This window comes from Lissotriton helveticus, chromosome 4_1, assembly GCF_964261635.1.
Source record: "Lissotriton helveticus chromosome 4_1, aLisHel1.1, whole genome shotgun sequence".
Classification (NCBI taxonomy): Eukaryota; Metazoa; Chordata; class Amphibia; order Caudata; family Salamandridae; genus Lissotriton; species Lissotriton helveticus.
This window is the reverse complement of record NC_136063.1, coordinates 258,525,120-258,546,929: the sequence shown is the minus strand read 5'-3', so window position 1 is coordinate 258,546,929 and position 21,810 is coordinate 258,525,120. Positions and strand designations below refer to the sequence as shown.

At 45.5% G+C, this 21,810-nt stretch overlaps 1 protein-coding gene across 1 annotated transcript in view; it reads left to right on the top strand.

Annotated features, from left to right (window-relative positions):
• EFR3A (EFR3 homolog A) overlaps positions 1-21,810 on the top strand; it is a 1,274,477-nt gene that overhangs the window by 888,851 nt on the left and 363,816 nt on the right. The window contains exons 13-14 of the mRNA XM_078686747.1: positions 15,279-15,330; positions 20,513-20,685. Of these exons, the coding sequence (XP_078542873.1) occupies positions 15,279-15,330; positions 20,513-20,685 (225 nt within the window). The remainder of the gene's footprint in view (positions 1-15,278; positions 15,331-20,512; positions 20,686-21,810) is intronic.

The following is a 21,810-nucleotide window of genomic DNA, read 5'->3' as shown; positions in this document are numbered from 1 at the left end:
TTAGAGCAGAACCAAAGAATTTGAAGTTCCAATTTTTCTTGAGGGCCTGATGACCCCTGGGATCAGATGTGTGTAAATAAGTATGTATGATTCTGTACTGTGGTTACAATCATTCCCTGAGTGGCCACCGTAAAAGTATTCTCCATCCAATAAGATAAAATTGGTAGAACATAAGGTGGGGTATTGGGTTCAGGTGCAAAATCACTATATACCTTAGCTACGCACTTTAGTGCGGATGAGGTTCACACTCAAGGTCAAAATAGTTCTTGATGCTTTACACACACTCACTCACACTCACACACTTAGTCATTCCCAAGTAAACCAATCATTCACTTTATGAGCAAGCACTGGTCATGCCTTTCTGAACCTAGTCCTATTGTAGCTGTGCTAATGTATAATACAAGGTACAAGCTCTCCCAGACTAGTAAGAAGTGTTAGTACTCTCTCATTAACAATGTTGCAACCCTTCTTAGAAGTGCCAGTACTCTCCCTTTCAAATTGAAGAAGAGTGGGGGTCATTGTTTGACAGTGCCTGCCCATTTACCCCTCTGACTGGTAGTAAAATAACGACAGTTCTGGCGCATCATTTAGCTGCCCCGCTAAAGCTAAAGCTGGGATACCACCTTACATTAGGGAATCTGGTTTCGCCACATTTGTATAATTTTACCCGAGCACAACAGACTCCGTTTTAAATAATGATGTATAAGCTATCTAGTAACTAAGGGCAACAGACTGGAAAATGTTAAATCAAACTTGTGTATAAAAACTGTGTACAAGCAGTTTTATGGAGCTTGACTATTGGCAAATAACTTTTCCCAGGCAGGCACATTAGTGCTGTGAAAGAAATATCTGCAAACCAGGTGCCTGTCTTCATAAATTCATTGCTGAAAGAACAAAACAGCACGTTGAAGAGCACTGTTTTCATGTTTATTGTGATTACAAATCCCAGCCCCACACTAAAATGTCAGGAGTCTTCAATCTATGGTAGATCGAGCCTGGTTAAAAAAAATGTCTCCTGTTCTTAAATGTCGAGGTTTGTTTGTGTGTTTTTAAAACGTTTCCCTAGCAGAAAATGAAAAGAAATTATACTGTGCTCACAGTCAAATTGAATTCCTCTTTGAAGCCGATGTACAGCAGCAAATTGGTTGCCCAAGACATGAGCCAAAACTTACTAGAATATAAACATTAGCTGGAAGAGCCCGGCCAATTGCTGTTGAAGCCAAGACCCCCAATAAGACAGTTTTCTACAAAGCAAAATACAATACATTGACAAACAGGGTCCCTGTCCTAAAAGTAATCACTGTGCATAAACTAATCTTTTATGCCCAATAAAATAACTTCATTGCTCACAAGAGTGTGCATTGAGCTTAAAATGTTCACTAGCCAAATATACCGATGCAACTAGTAAACGCACCTTTAAAGCCCTTCATTGTAAACGTGTTCTTGCCACCTACAACTGGGTCAGCAGAACAGTGTCCAATCGATAGGGGAGAGATAGGAAGACAGGGTTTACCTTTTGTAATACTTACGTTAGTTTATTCTAATAATCCATGTTTAATAATGTTGCTCTGTGTGAGGGTTAAGCACAAACTCCCAATTCTTGCAAGGTAGAAGTTAGCAAAATAGAAACTAGATCATCATAGATTTCGGAAGACCATGTGGGGTTAAAATGTATTTTAGTCTTACAAATTTTACGAGTATAGATGTGTCTTAAAAATATCAAATATTAATTTTTAAAAATTCATTAACAAAAATCAAACGTTGGATAATGAAATAGGTGTTGTCAGAGGGAATGCACATATTGAGTAGAAATATTACGTGGCTGCTGTTGGTAGGAGAAAAATGGTAGACTGATCTGTGTGTGGAAGCCCAACCTTTCTCCTAATGGCCTTACAAATTACCATCTACTTGCAGACAAGGTGCTGCTAGTCATGACTGATTCCATCTTCATTGTCGCACTGAAAACACCCATTCAGAATATTGTGGGCAGTGGGTTTGGTGGAGAGGAAAGTAGTGAGAGAGTTGGTGTAAATTTTGCACACAAATGGATAACATCGGGTTTGGATAAATTAAACATGAATGAACAAATGGCTGTCTGTGGGGTGGTTTCAGATTCCGTTAGGTGGATAATGGGTAAAAGTAGAAAATGAGAGGAAGATTTGAGGACCATCTATACAAGATTGATAAGAGAAACCAAAAGAGAGATGGTGCTGCCAAAGGAGGATGTGTAAAGGGAGAAGGGCCACCAACTGAACCTTGAGAATGCCTACTGGTGTGCGGGTGGAAAGCATGGAGCAGTCAGAGAGGTTTAAGACTACCTCTATTAAGGCACCCTGTCAGTGCTTAAACTCCACTGTAGTACTGTAGCAGTCGAAGTGGTCTGTGACACCTTACAGCACTATGGCTGGAAAACCCTTGCCTTCTGGTCCTGTTTGACCACAGTGCAGATTTTTACTCTTTTGAACATTTAGCCATATTAACACTTCCTAACCCAAACACCATCATGCAAAATGGGGAGTCCATCTGGGACGAATCGGGCCCATTTGGTCTTCGTGAGTTCCTCCTGATCCCATCCATGCCTCCTGTGCCAACCCCCAAGGATCCATGCTCTTGTTAGGGAACTACAATCAGTATATGGAAGCCCTAGGTGTTGTGCCAGCCAAGAAGGATGTTTGTTAAAAAATGGAAGAATAATGAAAAAACGTGTTCTAAGGATGCTGCTGTCCATTTGCCTCAGTGGCAGAGCCACATCACCCAATATTGCCAACCTCGGCTAAAATGGGCACTGTCCAAAGACAAATAGCAATGAGCAGAACAAGCAAGCCTATCTTCCTTAAGGGAGTCAATGTGATACCTGCCTAAAAAGTCTTTCAAAGTCACATGGCTAACATATGACTGGCTCTGCTGCAGACTCAGCTGCCTTTCAGAGGCTTTAAATATAACAGAATGTACCCCCCCCCCCAACCTTTCGGAGTGAAAAGATTGTAATAAGACACGCCCTGCAGAATCCTTCCAGCTTCTAGGACTAATTGGTGTCGGCATCTCACTGCTGCTTCCCCAGGGTACCCCAATCTTTTGGTCACTCAAATGAACATGTGTCTTTTTATCCTATCCCTGTTTCTTTGTAGGTCAGTCAGTCCCAACAATGAATGGAATTGTATTTGTAAGAAATTGGGTTATTGGTTGAGGGGGATGGAAGTCCCACTCAGGCAACAACCACAATCCTTGTCAGGGTGAAGCACAGAAGTCACTAAATTAACATGTGCTTAATCCTCTGGTAGCTTGACACAACAGCAGTCAGGCTTAACTTAGAGGCAATGTGTAAAGTATTTATGCAGCACACGAACAGTGATAAAGTGAAAACGTAATCAAAATCACAAGCCAATTTAGAAGCATTGAGTAAATGTTAATGAAATTAATGACACCAAAATGATTTAAATCCAATCAATAAAACTGAAGTTATGAATTTTAAATGCTTTTTTGCAAAATACCACCTAAATGATCAGAGCACCAACCATTGGTATCTTGTAACGTGAGACCAGGACAAAGCCAGATGTTAAGGTTGACCATGATGGAGTTCAAGTCGCATACACAAGGTGGATTGGGCCCTTCATGGCTTACCTGGTGGACAAGGAGAAGTTGTCGTCGGGGAGCCACTGGACAAAGTCCCGGTCAAGCCTTCGATGATGACAGGAAAAAGCTCCAAGTGGGAAAAGATGGATATCCAGGCTGAGGAGGTCATCGGTGGAGTACCAGTCGCCATAAAGACTGGTGAAGATTTGTACCTTTGAACTTAGACACCTCTTTTAGATGTCGAAAACCTGCAGCAGGAAGAAGCTGCAGACTGTAGCCAAAGTTAACTCCACAAGGCTAGATTCCATTGTTGAGAGGTCCAGTTGGAAAGAATTTGCGCTGTGTAGAAGAACGCAGCGGGTGCTAGAGCTACAGCGAAGTCAGGACGACCGGTGATGCACCTTGAGCAGATCAGCTGGCTGGTAGGCACCTGTCCTGTGCACATTCTGAGAGCAATTTCTGATAAAAATGTTTCCAAGTCCCAAGTTTTAGGGTTAGGCAGGACAGCCCTTCTATCACCACTTGCAAGGGTCCAGGACTGGAACGGGGCTGACACTTGAAGGGTTAGGACTCACTCCAGCAGAGGCAAATTGCAGGGTTCACAGCCTCAGGAACTTGTTATGTCCCTGTAGTTCAGACGGAAGGCCAGCCAACTATCCCTTGGAGTCACTTCTAGTATTCCTGGGTTCAGTAAGATGGTCCATTTCTCCTTCAAGCAGTACGGCAGGCCTTCAGGCAGCAGGGCACTCCTCTGTCGCTCCAGGTAGTCCTTCCGATTCTTCCACAGGTCCAGGAGTGTACTGAGGAGTTGTTCTGATGGTCCAGTATTTGTACCTTGTGCTACCCCACTTCTGGTTCTGGAAAGTTCCTGTCTTCCCCTGCCAATGCTCCAAGAACTCTGGAGTGACATAAGACTAGAGTCTGCTTCCTTTGTGTGTACTTGAGTCAAGCCCTTTGAGGTGCAAGTGGGACAGGGAACAGCTGTGCCCCAATTCATTTGAGTCTAAATATGACATTTCTACATGCCCCCAATCAAAAGATTTTATTTTATAAAGCTAAGGAGTTAGGACCATACAAGGTCTGGGGTAGGCTGGACCCTATTATATTGGAAAACACAAAAATGCCTACACCCAACTAATTTTCAAACAATTATTTTTTGAGCAATGGGGTAAACACAGAAACTCTTGAGTTTGACCCGGTATTTTTATTTATAGTTTCTGTGTTTACCCCATTGCTCAAAAAATAATTGTTTGAAAATTAGTTGGGTGTAGGCATTTTTGTGTTCCCCAATCAAAAGACAGCACTGCTTAAAGATAATAGGGTCATCCAATGTTATGGGAGAGATAGGCCTGACATGTATTGGAAATTTATTTTAGGTGTTTTTCACTACCAGGATATCTGCCACTTAAACATACATGACCTACTTGTAAATACAATGCACCCTGCCCTATGGGCCTTTCAGGCCTACCTTAGTGGTTATTTATATGTATTAAAAAGGAAGGTTTAGGCTTGGCAAAAGGTTTTCTTTGCCAGGTTGAAATGGCAGTTTAAAACTGCACTTACGGGTTGCAGTGGCCGTCATGAGGCAAAGTTTTCAGGTGCTACTTCAGCAGGTTACACAATGAGTGCTGCAGGCCCATTAGCAGCATTTAATTTATAGGCATTGGGTACCATGTAAAAGACACACAGATGATGGACAGAATGCAGAACAAATCAAAACATTCACTCCAGTCAATAGATATGGGTTAAATCCTTCGTTCTTTTGCTCACCATGCCACCCCAGTTTAGACCTAGCCATATGCAAATCAGTCTTGATCCTGTGCCTCATGGAAACAGGCCAGCCCGAACCGCCATGCCTGTCCTCACTGGACTGGTAAAACATCCTAGGACTCGTTTCAGGGTTTCACCCCTTATCAGTCAAGCTAGCTTGAATCCAGTGGTACAGTGAGCCCGGGACCCACGTCTGGCCATACCCAGTGAACTTAGGGCGAGAAAGCAAAAGAGACACAGATGATGGACAGAATGCAAAACAAATTAAAACATTCACCCCCAGTCAACAGATCTGGGTTAAATGCATATTTCTTTGCTCACCCTGCCACCCCAGTTTAGACCTAGCCATATGCAAATCAGTCTTGAGTTTCAGCACTCCGTCCATCATCTCCTTGTGTTTGCTTTGTTTGGTATGCCCCGATGTGGGTCCCTTGCTCACTTTGCCATTTGATTCAAGTAGCCTAGCTAATTAGGGGTGTTACCCCTAAACTAGGCCCATGATGCTTGTTTCTGGTCCAGGTAGTACCTTACCTGGCAGTTCGGGCTGGACTGTTCCCATGAGGCACAGGGTCAAGACTGATTTGCATATGGCTGGGTCCAAACTTGGGTGGCGAAGTGAGCTCAAAGACCGATGATGAATTCAACCCAGATCTGTGACTGGAGGTGAGTGTCTGAAAAGTTTCAGCAGTCCGTCAATCATCTCCTTGTGTTTTCTGGGTACCATGTAGTCACATATTTTAGGGACTTGTAAGTAAATTAAATGTTTCAGTCGTGTGTAGGCCAATTTTAAAAAATTTTAAACTGAAAGTGCAAGGACTTTAGCACTGATTAGCAGTCCTAATGTCAACAAAAATGAATTCAGAAGACAGGAGGGGTGATGGCAAAACGCTTTGGCGGGGTCAGGGGGAAGACAGTATGAAGGATGTCGGGTGTAGCCGTATTTATTACATTAACCCAACTATATGATGGGGACAGAACATTTGGGTGTGATGTTGGCTTTTGAATGGCCGGCATAACAAAGATCGGGTTTGTGAAATGTTGAAAGACCAAACCTATTCTATACTATACAAGTACTGAGCCATGGTACACCACCTGGTGCCTTGTGCAGTAAGGGTCGATTATGAAAGAAAAAGTTATATTAAATAGAAAGTGCGCACTTCATGGATAATGTGCTTGACCAATAAACTGGTCTCAAATTGTGTGATCATAGGCAAATATTTTATTTTACAGAGTCTCCTTTGTGTTCATTCTCACATATGTGTGCACCTGCCAATATGTGAGTTCCTCATTTCTGTTGTACCAAACAAAAATAACTAAACATTTGCTCCATGTATGATAAGAATCTAGTCCACATATAGGGTACACATGATCTCTGACTTGCCTCTCAGTTTACTAATTGAAGTGCCATCAGGACAGGGGCAGGAGTGTCTCAGTTCATGTTTAAACACTCACTTGTAATAAATATATCACTAAAGCATGATTAGGTAGCGCACTACCATTTACAGACAGTACATTTTGAGGATATGGGCAAACATCTTTCCACTACCTTGCAGCTTCACTAATAAAACTACTTCGTGTATTAACACAAATTGGGTATCATAAACATATTTATAATTTGCACATCACCAAGTAAAGTGTTCTGATTTGTTATTCATCCTAATAAAATCTTTTTTAACTCACAGAGAATGGGCTTTCACAACTGCTGAAATATATTTTGAAATGTTTGTACAGTTGACTTATTAGCCATTTAAATGTGTGTTAGGAAAAAACTGATATCCTACAGCCTTTCATTTCACACTTCATTCAGCAGGTCAGACAGTTCACTTTACAAAATCCTAGAACTCTGTAGTCATAGAAGGAAAAGTAATTATTAATATTATTATGTTTTTAAATGTTATTGCAAGAAAGAAAAAGTTCGCAAACATACACAGCCGTTCGCCTACAACCCTGAGGCCGGCGGCTCAATACAAAGAAAAATGTTACACAGCTGTAAGGCCAACATCCCCATAGGGGCAGGCAGCGTTTCATATTCATTACTGCCCACATAGCACACACATATCCTATCAGTGCTGCACCAGATGCCAATAATAATAAAAACGACTCAATGTACTGCCAACTAAAGTAGTATAGCGTATGCTAGAGTCTGACGGGTACATGAAAAGAATGTGTACCACTAATATAGTGCCCCTTTATCGATCTATCTCCGTACCCTTCGGACCTCTTGGCGTAACCAGCAACATCTTACATCGAGATAAGCGGCCCTCACATTGTGGCGTGACGATGGACCCGCCACCTGGTTCCTACTGACTAGGTTCTGGGATGCTGGGGGTATTAGACAGGATTCTCTGGGTCTGCCATCCTTTCATTTTCAGGCTCCTCTACCTTCCTTAGTCTATACGCTGTATATAGCCCCCAGAAATATTTGGGTCTGCTACGAGGCCGAAGTAGTTCACTGAAGTTTTCCGATTGCGTTCAGCAATACAGCATATCATGTGCCCATTGCCCCACAGTTGGAACAGGACCTCTCATCCAGCTCATAGCTACTCTGCGCTTTGCCATAAGGAGACCCATGTCCACCAGCCTACCTATTGCTTTACGTAGTTTCTTAGAAAACCCCTAGAGTGCGATCACAGGGTCAGGGGTAAGTTCTGTCTCAACTATTTCCCCCAGTTCACTGAAAATTGCCTCCCAATAGGTAAACACTCCCGGGCATTGCCAAGATAGATGCATGAAATCCACGGAGGCCGTGTGGCACCTGTCACAGCTCGCATGTTCTCGCAACCCATATCTATACAGTCTCTCTGGGGTGTAGTATGCCCTGTTGATGTATTTGAAGTGAATGAGTCTGTGTCTCCCGTGTAATGAGATTCGCCTAGTGTTAGTGCAACAGTATTTCCACATAGGGTCGTCTATTGCTAGTTGTTGGTCTCTTTGCCAGGCCAACCGCGCCGTAGTGTATTGATTCGGTCTGTGAGACATAGCCAATTTATATATAGTAGCGACTATCTTGCGGGGAGACTTCGGTTTTTATAATATAGACTAGTTCTGGCACCTCCGGGGGCTCAGCCTTGTCTTCCCCCAACAAGTCTCGTAACGCCTTGCGTACTCTATAAAACTCAAAGCGCTGTAATAATGTGCCTGTGTCTGCCGCACCCGCTACCCGCTACCTGATCCCACGTTTTACCCACTCCATCTAGAAATAAGTCTCCCGTTGCGCGCGTCACCCCACCTTCCCTACAGGGGGCTAGCTGCCGCGTCCATTCTATTGGCATTGCTGGTGTAGCAGGCTCAATAAGCTATGCCAAGTGTGTCGTGTTGTGTTAATGGAATCTATTATCCCCGTGCTCCGGTCTAAGGGTTCAAGAATCATGGCTGGAAGTGGGAGTGGCTCAGCAAACAATCTCTCCATACGTAGGAACGGTATGTCCGCTGCACCATGGATCCAATAATATGCTTGCGCCCCTTGTGCCGCTCTGTAATAGAGATCGAAGTCTGGTGCGCCCAGTCCCCCCATGTGAAACGGTAATGTAAGCACCCGCCATTGGACCCGTGCTGATTTACCCGCCCAAGCTAATTTAACCATCGATTTATTGAGTCTGAGGAAGAAAGAGCGTGGCAATACTATAAGGATATTCGTAAAAAGGAATAGTAGCCTGGGTAGTATCACCATTTTCATAATAGAGATTCGGCCTATTAAAGATAGCGGTAGTCGTATCCAGTTCTCAACATCATCCTCCAGTTTATCTATTGCAGTGCCATAGTTCTCTCCTTACACTGCCGTGGAATCTGTATGTAAGCAAATACCGAATAGAATCTGCAGTCCATTGTAGGGGATAGTCCATTTCAAAATATGCTGTGATCGGGGTAAGTGGGAAGACTAGCGATTTAGGCCAGTTGACTCGTAAACCCGATAGTACACCAAAGTGCACTACCTCCCTAAGGACTAATGAGAGATTGTTTACCGGGTCTCGGACATACAACAAGATGTCATCCGCATATCTTGATACAATTATCCTATAGGTTGGGAACCTTATACCTCTGTGCCCATGGTATTCGCTGAGTGCACATGCCAACGGCTCGGCCACCAAGGCATATAATATGGGGGATAGTGGACACCCCTGTCTGGTCCCTCTGGATGTAGCAAAGGCGTCTGTGACCAGGTGCCCAGCCAAATCCTCGAGGTGGGTGCATTGTACAAAACTCCGATCAACTGTAGGAAAACTGACCCCAGTCCTATCCTGGTCAACACCTGTTGCATGAAAGCCCACTCGACGGAGTCGAAGGCCTTTTCCTTATCGAGGAAAACCGCCACCGCAATGTGTCCGGTTTGACATGTTGCATTGTCCCAAATACCGTGCATTTGTTGTAGGTGAGGTTCCTATCTGGGATGAACCCCGCTTGCTCCGGAGCGACTAGCGTGGAGGATAGGGGGGCTAGGCGGCAAGCCAATATTTTAGCAAAGCTCTTGATATCAACATTGAGCAATGAGAGAGGTCGGTAAGACCCGCACTCATCTGGCGGCTTGCCTGGTTAAGGGATAGCGACAATAATTGCCTCTCATCGTACGTGGCATCATACCTGATACACACATATCGTCAAATAACGTTGAAAGATGGGGAAGGAGGCTGTCAAGAAACGCTTTATAAAATCCGACAATTAGTCCATCCACCCCTGGACCGCTGTTCGTCTTCATGCCCATCAGTACCTCGATTATTTCATCCTTTTCAATCGGGAGCATCAGGAATTCCCTATGTGTGTTGGTGAGGAATGGTAGCTTGATATGTTCTAAATAATCAAGTATTTCCTCATCCGCGCCTGATGATGCAATGTCTGCTTCTTCAGGCAACAGTGTTCCTTCTCGCGACCTAATTCCCGTTATCAATGTTTTGCTATGTTTGGCCTTCAGAATTTGTGCTAAGACCGAGCCGGGTCTGTCCCTCCCCCTCGTAGGTGCGGGCTGTGGCATACTTTCCCAGATGTTTGACTTCGCTGTCTGCCACCTCCTGGTATTCATCCAGTGTGTATTTAATTTCTTTTTCAAGCTCCTCACCCCCTTCAGCCACCTGTCGCGACTCCAAGTTCCCCAGTTTCTGTTCTAGATCCGCTAGTCTCTGCCGGATCGTCCTGAGGACTCCAGAGTGCTTAGCCATTGCTACACCTCTCATGTATGCTTTAAAAGCCTCCTACACAGTCTGGAAACTATGAACTGATCCAACATTGGTAGTGGAAAATGTATCTATGGCTTCAGCAAGTTCTTCTTTGAAGAGGGGTTCTAGTAGTGAATATGGGGGGAAACGCCATGTGAACGGCGGTATAGATTTCTTAGGTGTGTCCAATACCAGCAATAATGGCGAGTGATCCGAAAGTGTTCGCGGGAGCACCAGGCAGTTGCCAACCTGCTCCAATAATGACATTGTGACAAACCAGTAATCTATGCTGGAGTGGATATTATTGTAGGCAGAATAGTGTGTGTAGCCCCCCTTATCCGGTGTCGCACACTGACATCACTCAGGGCCATACTAACAACGACACTCCATCTTCCGCGCCGCCACAACGGGCCTTCTTAGGCGACCTGCCGACCTATCCAACTGTGGGTTCCTAACCAGATTGAAATCCCCACCCCAGGGGAACTGTGCACCCTGGTACAGGTTTGCTGCGGTCTCTCGACGTATAGAACTCAGGGCAGTCGTAATTGGGACCATATATATTAACAATAATCAAGTCCAGGCCCCTGCTTTGACATCTAGAGAACACAAATCGCCCCTCACTATCCGACATCAGCTGTTGTAGCGTGTACTCCCCGGGCGTGTGTAGTAAAACCTGAAGCATTGATATTACCCAGCAAGCCTCTACTGCGGAGCATCGCGCTAGTTTGTGGTAGGTGTGTCTCCTGAAGTAATGCTATATCAATGCTTTGCTATTCAGGTAGCTCAATACTTTCCGAAGTTTACGGTAGTCATTGAGCCCCCGAACGTTCCATGACAGTGCTCTGAGGGAGCCAATCAATTTCGGAGCGGTGGTCTCACCAGGCGTCCTCATCCTTAGTCTCTAGTTTCCTATGTACTCCAGGTCAGCAGTTTGTGTGTGCAGTGTGTGCAGCTTTTGTGAGGCTTCATTCATTTGCGAACAACCAATACAATCTAACAACAAACCCTTCCCCTCCCTCCCCCCACCCACAGCAGACCTCCCCTAACTAGGTCGCACATCTCCCCGGTGAACCCCCAATCAACCCCACCTCCCTTTCCCAACCCAACCAATACAATTCTAGTGTGTTTCACTCTTGGGCGGAGGTCGCACAAAGAACCAGTGTTAGGATGCACGACTCATTAGCTCCATCTCGTGTATGACGCCATTCTTAGATACAGCATTTTCTACTAAACAGTCCTAATCTAGTGTGCCCAGTGCTGGGCCGCTTATGCTGGCCCTCATCACCTGCTTATTTCTATACTCGTTTTAGCTATCACTGGAGCTTTGCAGACCAACTGTATCCGGAGCTCTGCACTAATCACATATACCCGTACCACCCGCGTGTTGCAACCAGTGTCAGTGTGTCCCAGGCAGAGCACAAATACAATTGTATGGTGGATATACAATACTGCAATCATCCCGTGGCCGGTCCACCCCTAGCATCACCACTCAAGTTATCCTCATACAGTGTTTATCAGTAATACTCATCGTTCGACCGTAGTCCCACTGCGTCAATCCTGGTCATCAATTGAACCGCCAGCTGCTTAGTCGAGCAGAAGTCGCTCCGGGCTTCCACGCTGCTCTTTGGACCAACCCTTCTGCAGGGCCTTCGGGTCTATGAAGATGTGTGACCTTCCTTGCCTATTAACTCGCAGCTTCGCAGGGTACAGCATGGCGTAGTCTAGGCCCAGGTCTCGCAGTTGCTTCTTCATAGGGACAAATTGTCTATGTGCCTCCTATACTCTGATAGTGAAATCCAGTTACAGTGATATAGTTGATCCTTCGTACAGCAGAGTTTGTTTTTCGCGTGCAAGGTGCAGCGCCGCGTCTCTGTCTCTGTAATTGAGTAGTTTTGCGATGATTGGTCACGGTGAGGCTCCCAGGGGAGGTCGCGGACCCAAGGACCGATGCGCGCTCTCCACCACGAACATGTTAGAGAAAACACCTTCCCCCCAAAGAGTAACCAAGAACTTAACTTCTCAATGAATTGTTCCATGTTCCCAGTGGCAGTCGTCTCCAGCAGGCCAGTGATCATTAAATTGCAGCGACGCGAACTTGCTTCCAAATCCTCTGTCTTATCCTGTAGGATGCGTAGAACCTTCCCATGTTGTTTGTGATCTGAGTCAAACGTGGTGTGCGCCTCCAGGGAGGTGATGCCACTTTGCAGGCTCTTTTCCATGGACAGAAGCATGCTCCTGATATCCATGCTTGGATCATCGTGTGAGTGTCCTGGATGTCTCGTCCGTAGAGGCGTTGTGCGATTTCGAGCGCTTTTGTTCACAGGTTAGATTAGATTGCGCTCTGTCCACCTTGCCCATGTTGAAAGCCGGACAGAGAAGCTAGCCACAAGTCCACTGGCACACTTCACCAATCTCTTGCCTTCTCTGGAGTCTGGGGGCCCGCTATTACCGTCCGGGGGTCCTTGTTTGCTCCCTGTAGTGGGCCAAACTATTATCCTTTAGTGTAGGGCGCCGCAGTTCTTTCCAGTTAGGACCTTTCCACTCCCAAATTCCCTCACCGCCGTCCGCAGGGCAGCGTAGTCTAGTGCGATGTCCCAACCCTCTCACCTTTGCCGGGGCTGAAACACCTATTACTGAGTACCACGCAGCTCCTAGGCACCCCTGCGTCGTTTGTAACAGCTAGTGGTGCACCACCGAGTTCAGGATCAGTCAGTGAGCCCTATTCCAGCTCAGGATAGTCTTCCTGTTGCGCCCGATTCCTTCTTTAGTGCACCGCGTTGCGTCCTCACGAAGAGCGCAGGTTCCAGGACAGTGTGCGCCACAGTTATGCTTTTGCGCAGCCTCCCAACTCACTGCTCTAACATGAGTAATCTTTTGCCAGGGCCTGGGTATCGTTGCGCCACCGGTGCCCCGCAACCACACCGTTTCTGGGCACTTCACTGATTTCCAGATCCCAAATCCATAGCATGAACTAACCAGCGAAGCCTAGCCCAGGCTGTCCTGTTAGCATTTCTCACAGTCTCAGCTCCACCATCTGGGGTCACAGATTCCTGTCCTGCTCCCCGCAGTATGTGGCTCACCTGCTTTTACTTTATGACCCAGGTAGGGAAGGGGAGCTCGCCCATGGCTGCTGCTGCGTGATGCCACGGTCCCCGAGCACCGCTCCTTCAGCGCCACTACACCTAAAATGATGGCCGCTCGCCGAGTCGGGTCTCAGCCTGCGTCCACGACCTCGGGAGAAAGCAGCCATGGGTGTGCGCAGTAGCTTGATGATTCTGCTTCTCACTTCAATGCGGCATACAGCGAGGGTTGCTTCTGTCCCCAGGCTGCAGCTCGATTCAAAAGCCTCTCAGTCAGGGGGCGGCTGCGGTTTTAAGACACACCGGGCTGCCAGCAGTCAGCACTCCGCTGCTTCTTCCGTCCCTAGCCGCAGCAGCTCCTCCAGCCCCGCGCTGGACAGGAGAGCCCGCCGCAGGCCTCAGCTGCCGCTGGGTCTTTGCGTTCACCAGCACCGGCGGGAGCGTGGTTGAGTTCGCCGCTCGCCTGTCGCCTCCGCCCGGCTTCCTGCCCACTCGAGGACGGGGATTCCAGGCCCAGTCACCTCACAACCTCCAGGGGCGATAACTCCGGAACAGCTGTTTGGAGAAATTTGAAAGCGGGCTGAAAATTTGCTGCCGTTCTCCGATCGCCCAGACTCCAGTAGGAAAAGCTAATTTCTTAAAATGCTGCCGGATAATTGACGGATAGCTGATCGACGATACGGAGCACAGGGCTCAAGCGGCCATCTCGGTCGCGAGCAAGCTCCGCTCCCCAGAGAAGGAAAAGTAATTGTAAACGGACTAATGACCTGCATCTCTGAACACAGAGCAAATGTGGCAAGATAATAAAAACAGGATTTAAAGGCATCTTTATTGCTCCTTCACTTTCTGACTGAACAGAACACCTGTTCTTTATTCGCCAGAACAGGCAAGTAGGTCCTAAATATAGCTCGACTGGATAAAATCTGACTCACCATAACAAGTGGGCGAGTAGATTTTTTGAGTCCTGCTCTAGCAGGAGACTGTTGTCGCTCATGTTATGACGGGCCTGCCAGCCCATTGATTAAAAAAAAAATCCCTCATAACCTGTCCTGATTGTGGCCACTAACAACATTTAGCTGGTGGGTGATCATCCCAGATCCCATTTCTGGACATGGGCATCCAATGAGGTGCTTGGGGACCCCTGCTCAAAAATCACTGGTCAAGACCTGCTTTTCAGAGCTGGGCTGGATAATATTTGAGGAGGATGGAATATATGCTTGGGGTTGTGGTGTACACACGCTTGGTTGGTGCTAGAGATTCCAAGTATACTTGTAGCCCCAAGAATATCGGTTGCCAAACCAGACAGTATAGACTTTGAGATACCTTCCTCTCCCTCCTCCCTTCATCAGTCATTTGCGCCAGTTTATTGTGTATTTAGTTTGGATTACCATTAAAGAAGGAAATAACTTTTTGTGCTCAGCTCACTCGTTCGGATTACATGAATATCAGCAGGACTGAGAAATGTTGGTGCCCAAAAGGAAAGCATTTCAAAGCACATAGGCATTGAAATGTGGGTCCTAATTAGATTACAGTTTTTAACTGTGCATACTCGTGTCACATATTGCGACCCTAAAAGTTGATACTTTCCATCGCCTTGCTGACTATTGGACATGCATGTTATACAGATAGTTGTGATTCGATTTAGAAATATACGTTTTTTGGCTGTAAGTATGTTTAATTCACAAATTTGCTTTATTTCTTATTGTAGGGATTTGGGAACCAGAAGGATACAGATAATGTTGCTGAGATCATTGCTCATGGTAAGAAACATGTATATGTGTCCGTTCAAAGACTGCATACTGTAGCAACTACACTGCCATGAGACTGTACATCTTGAAGTTGTTTTTAAAGAGATTTTCTATGATTTTTTCAGTTTAGGACTGTCATTGAAATATCTTCTTCCCGCCTGTCCCCCTTGGCAGTTCAAACGGACCTACTCCACAAAATGAAACATCCTTTACTATCCCTAGGATTAGTGAGACGTCACTTTTAGAAACAAATGTAGTTATGGCATGCATCCAAGAATATAGAAGATACGAGTTACCAGGAGAAGGCATTGTTCATTTGATTGACTGCCACCACATCTACAAGAAGTGATGGCAGCTGTTTTAGTTTAGGACTCCGTTCCTTAGCCTGAAAATAAATGTAAAAATATATAAAAAATGGGCCGGTAGGGATAGCCTTAACCCCTCAACCTGGGGATGTGGGTGCCCCAGGTGAGCACCCACTTATTTCTTTTTTTTTTTATGCTGGCTCCCGACGCAGTACTGGCTAGGCAGCTGGCTGAGGCCACCAATGACTACAGCCACAAATGAGTACACATGTCGTAGGTGCGGGTAGGCACCAGGGCACCCCAAATCTTTTTTTTTTTTATGAATAATAAATGGCCGTCAGGAGCCACTCATTTCTAATTCTCTGCTGTGGCAAGGAACACCCCATAATTCCCTAGGGCTTTCTTGCTGGTGTTGCTCCCAGAAGGAGAAGGAGCACCACCAAACATATTTTAATGTTATGGGGGGTGGGGCTGCACGGAGCCTGCAACATTACAAAAAAAAAACATGAAGTCTCCTGGGTCATTAACTCCATCACACCAGCCGAGCTTACCATATGTTTTTTTAAAGTGCTCGTATGCTCCTCAGCTGTGCCGTGATCTATAGTGGTTGGTTCCATGGCTGCACTTTGCGTCCGGATTTTTTTTTAAAAAGGATTCTGACATGTTAATGTGTTTTTTAAAAGGCTTTATTGAAAATATTTTGACGGTCCCTTTTATTAACCATTGCAATGTGTGAATTTATGAAATACACATTTGATTATGGTTATTGGTGACTTTTTGACAAAGCCAATAGGTATGCTTTATATATGTTGATGTGCTGCCCTTTGATATAGCCAACAGGCTTAGCCACTTTTATTGTGGTGCTTTGAGCCTTTGGCAAAGCCAGTTGATCTGCCTAACTTAAAATGACAATTTTTGTATTGTTACATGACATAGCCAGCCTTGTGCGGCGGGGAGGTTGGGCGCAATTGCCATGTACTTCTAACTACCTAAGATATAACATCACTTCAACATCTGAAATGATGTTATTGATGACAACAGTGTGCATGGTGGGGGAAAGAGTTATAGTTACTTTAGAACTCAAGTGACAGTTACTTGATATAGCTACAACTGATGAATTTCAGTGGTTTTGTTCTTTTAAAATCGTATTTTTTATGGCATTTTCAACTAACTATAATCTCTCTTTAGCCTTTGTTTTTTGCAATGGCCAAGGGCCTGTTTTATGCGGAGCGCATTGCTCAATCTAGGAACAACTCAAAGGAAATCTTTTCGATTGTCCAGAGCTTTCTGAAGCCAGTTGCAGAACGCAAGACCCCTCCAGCCTCTAATTCCTGGTGCGAGCAGCTCTCTGATTTTTTTTTTTATTGACAAAATACAAGAAATTTAGGATGGCTTGGGGCCGGCTGGCCCGGGTCTGGCGGAACACTCGCTCCAGACAGTCTGGGAGCCTAAACTTGCCCTCACCACTCTGACAGTATTTACGCCCATCCCTTTGGCTGATACTCTGGCTATTCGTAAATCACTTAAATCAGGGTCCCCAGCAGACCCCTGTCTTGCCAGGCAGCTGGCAGCTGTGGCGGAGGTAGTCAACCCTGAAGTTAATAATATCATTAACTTGTCTCTGCATTCCGCCACGGTGCCTGAAGAATGGAAACAGGCTAAGCTACTCCCCCTGTTAAAAAAACATGAATAGAACCCAGACATTCTGGCTAGCCACTGACCAATCTCACTCCTACCGGCTGTGGCAAAGGTATATGAGAAGGCAGTCTACAAACAGCTGTCTGCGTTGGTCGAAACGTCTGGCGCTCTTCACCCGACCCAGTCCGGCGTTAGAGCCTCATACAGTACAGAGACGTCTCTGGTCAAGACGACGGAGGCTATTAGGGATTGCTGTGATTCTGGTGGCAGAGCGACCCTGGTTTTACTGGACCTCTCTGACGCATTTGATAAGGTTCCTCATCGTCAGTTACTTGCCCGTCTGTCCAACATCAGAATTTCAGGCCTGGTGGGGGATTGGATTGAATCCTTTCTGGTCAATATAACACAACAAGTGTGGCTACCGCCTTTTTCGTCCACACCGAGAAGTATTACCACAGGTGTTCCGCAGGGCTCTACATTGAGCCCTTTACTCTTTGTTTATGTGACCACACTGATCTATCTGGCGGAAGGGCTGGGTGTCAAAATTATAGCCTACGCTGATGACACCCAGCTGCTTTTTACATGGAAAAAATAAATTTTTAATTGACTAGCGCGGGCTCAACTTAAATGTAATGAGGATAAGTCCGAGCTCCTCCTCTACGGGTCCTTCCCACAGATTTTCAGGGATGACCTGTGGCCCGATGGCTTCCCTATGCCAAAAACCATGGGTAGCCCAGTTAAAAACCTGAGGGTATGTTTTTGTGAGGACCTCCGATTCCTAACTCAGATCAACAAACTGGCGGGAGTGTGCTTTGGCACACTGAAGCGCCTTAAGAAATTTCTGCCGCTATTGCCTAAAGCGGCAAAAGAAATGGTGACCCACGCTCTCATTCTTTCGCAGCCAGACTATGCCAATTCTCTCTATATCTGCCTTCCCTGTTACCAGGTAAAGAAATTGCTGATTATTCAGAATGCGGCGGCTAGAATGCTACTGGGTATTCCAGGGAGTTCCAGCATCAAGCAGTTTGTTCGTGATTTGCACTGGTTGCCTGTTGAACAGGGCATTCTGTTTAAGGCATTGGCCATAGCCCACGGTGCCCTCTACAAGTCTCGACCCCTATACCTCAGGAGGCGTTTCGATTTCTATGTACCATCTATCCTCCTCCGGTCCACGGGACAATGCCTTGCTGTCATCCCTTGCCACCGCCTCGCCAGAATAGGAGGGAGCTCCCTCTCTGTTAAGGCAGCCAGGGCCTGGAACAGACTGCCTTTTGAGCTCAGGAACAACCACGACCTTAGGCTGTTCAAAAAGCAGTTAAAAACCATGGTTTTTGATTAGTCTCTTAGCCGCGTCTTTCACTTCCGCTTCCCTCTGTACAGGCTTTCACGCCGGGACACTTCCGAGTATCTGTGCGCACTACAAATGATGGTTAACATAACATATATGTATTTATTAAAGGGGAGATTTCGCCACTGTGAAGTTGTAAGTAAGACATTGGATGAGTGTTTTTTGTTTTGCTAATAACTTTAGAGCTATTCGATCATGAAACTATTAAAAAAAAAAAAGAAAAATCAACTCCTTCCTGGAATGTGTCGGGGTGCTCTGTCAAGTGGGGGCTGAAAAAAAGGGGTGGTCCCCAAAAACTTTTTCTCCCCATGCAATTTTCATTGGGAATTTCAGACAATAATATAGAAAATATGGCTGACCAAAATGACACCAAGTATGGCTGAAGAAAATGACACCAAATGACACCATCTATACTGTTTTTAGTAAATTGGTGTAAATCTGTTCAACCTTTTTTGAGAAATTAAGGTTAAAGAATAGAGATACCCAGCGCTGCAGGTCTTCCGCAGGACTTTTGTATTACGAGAAGTCAAAATAACGCATACTGATTTGCTGGACTGTGACTGGTCCAGTGGGACTGAGAGCTCTTATTGGCTGGCCACAACATGAAGGTTTTTGCAGCCTCCATTCTAGGACTTTAAGACTAATTAAATATATAAAAACTGCTATAAAGGGTGGTCCCAGAGGTGCGTTTGCTGCAGAAGTATGGTAGTAATATCTTACTTTACGTTAAACAATCAATCAATCAATCAGGGTTTTGTAGAGCGCACTACTCCCCTGTAAGGGTTTCAAGGCATTGAAGGAGGGGGTTGTGAGCAGCTCCGTTGGGGTCATCCAAAAAGCCAATGCTTCAGGTCCTTTCTGAATAGGTGCAGTGTCGAGCTTCGTCGGAGGTGAAGGGGGAGTTTGTTCCAGGTCATGGCTGCGAGGTAGGAGAAGGATCTTCCACCTGATCTGGTCCTGTAGAAATGAGGGACGGTGGCTAAGTCACGTTCGGCTGAGCAGAGGTTTCTTTTGGGGGTGTAGATTCGGTTATTGGGGTTTTGGGGTCTGGTGTTGTGCAGGGCTTTGTAGACGCGTATGAGCAGTTTGAAGGTTATTCTTCTTTCGACGGGGAGCCAGTGGATGTTGCAGAGGTGTTGGGTGATGTGGTCATGTCGTGGGATGTCGAGGATAAGTCTGTCTGTGACGTTCTGGATGGTCTGGAGTTTCGGGAGGAGTTTTTTGTTGACTCCGGTGTAGAGAGCGTTTCTGTAGTCCAGTCTGCTGGTGATGAGTATGTGGGTGACCGTTTCTTGGAGTCGGGGCATCCACTCGAACGTCTTGCGAAGTATGCGGAGGGTGTTGAAACATGTGGAGGATATGGCGTTAATCAGGCGATTCATGGTGAGTGAAATAGAGTAAAATGTCGAAGCTGCGTGCGTGATCCTTTGGGGTGGGTGGGTTTCCTAGGGTGGGGTGCCACCAGGTGTTTTCCCATGCGGAGGGGGCGGAGCAAAGGATAAGGACTTCTGTTTTCTCAGCGTTGAGCTTCAGGCAGTTGTTGTTCATCGAAGTCGCCGCGGCTTTCATCCCTTCTTGGAAGTTGCGCCTGGTGATGTCTGGTTCCTTGGTGAGGGAGAGGATGAGCTGGGTATCATCGGCGTAGGAGACGATGTTTAGTCCATGGTTTCTGACGACAGTTGTGAGGAGTGCCATGTAGACAATAGAAATTCACTGGAAAAAAACAAAGGAAAAACTACCATTTTAAAACCAAAACTGAAATCCACTAGTTATAACTTGTAGGTGTAGTCCCTTTAATTAAGAAAAACATCATGGCGACTGGAGTGACCTTCAGATGCATTGAATAAAAAATAAAAACTGCCAGTGACGTGTAACATGGTCTGTGTGTGTTCTGTTCATGCAGGTGACATCCGGTTACAAATCGAAGAGCATTTCTGCAGCACTACCAGCCCCCTTCGTTGATCCCTTGCTGTCGCCATCTCTCATGGAGGACTCTGAACTAAGACAGCTGGTTCTGGAAATATTGCATAATCTAATTGATCGCCATGACAACAGGGCTAAGCTTCGGGGAATAAGGTATAAATACACTTTTCAACTGACTCCGAATAAACATTGTCGTCTGATCTAATGTCTTTGTTAGTTTTACCTGCTGAAGCATGAGTGCATATCGGTCGTGCTGCAGTTTTTATCGTGCTTGTCTTTTTGAATTCTGTGCCCATACAGCTGTCCTTGCTTCACTGTGCTTCTGTAATCTACTGCTACTTTGGTTTAATTGAAAAATGAGAAATTCATCTCGGTCCGTCTGATCTGTAGATTAAAAGGTTCCTTCGCGGAGTTGCTACTCCCATTAAGCGCCCAGCTCCATTCAGTATTCCTGCTCCTGTTTGCTTTGTATTTAACCAAACCAATTGTGATTCATAATTAAGGCGACAGGGTTGTCCTTGTTAGACAAGAAAGACTGTCCGCACTGCCTTTTCATCGCTGCCGCACATCATTTCTAACATGCTCTGCATATTGGGTGTTTGTCCTGGTTTTCAATATTGAAGTTTTTCTATTTTATACTAACTCAGCTCATGTTGCTTTGTGAAATCAACTTGTGTTGTTGTTGTGCTGCTGCTTGGGTTGAACTGCGTAATGACATTTCTTCAGGCTTACCTGGACCCATGCCAGGTCAGGTTGGCAAGAGAAGCTGCCCTTTCATTTGTTCCTCTTTTATCTTTTCTCTGCTACGCTGTCGGATCTATGAACAAGCATTTGCAATACAATAGGTCTCGCATTTGCGAGAGTTTAAGCTATCAGTATTGTAAATGACAATGCCTTTTATTTATGTTTTAAAACCTAAAACTTAAATAAAAGGCATTGTCATTTACAATGTCAATAGCTCAAACTCGCGATAATGCGAGACATATTGCATTGTAAATGCTTGTTTTTTCTTGCTGCTCTGAGTGAACTACAGTGGAAGCGCTGTTTGGTTTTCTTTTCCCTTGATAATGAATTCAATAAACCACATTTGCAGCTTCTCATGAATGTGTATTTGCATGTAGGGTGGCAAATGTTGGGAGTTTAAATTGAAGAGAAACCGGTCTGTCACTGGTCAAGCAGAAAAGAATGGTCCTTCGAAGATGTTTTTTCTTTGTAGCTCCTAAAATGCCCCATGGATAATAAGGCCGTACAAACAACAGGTCTCAATGAAAATGTATC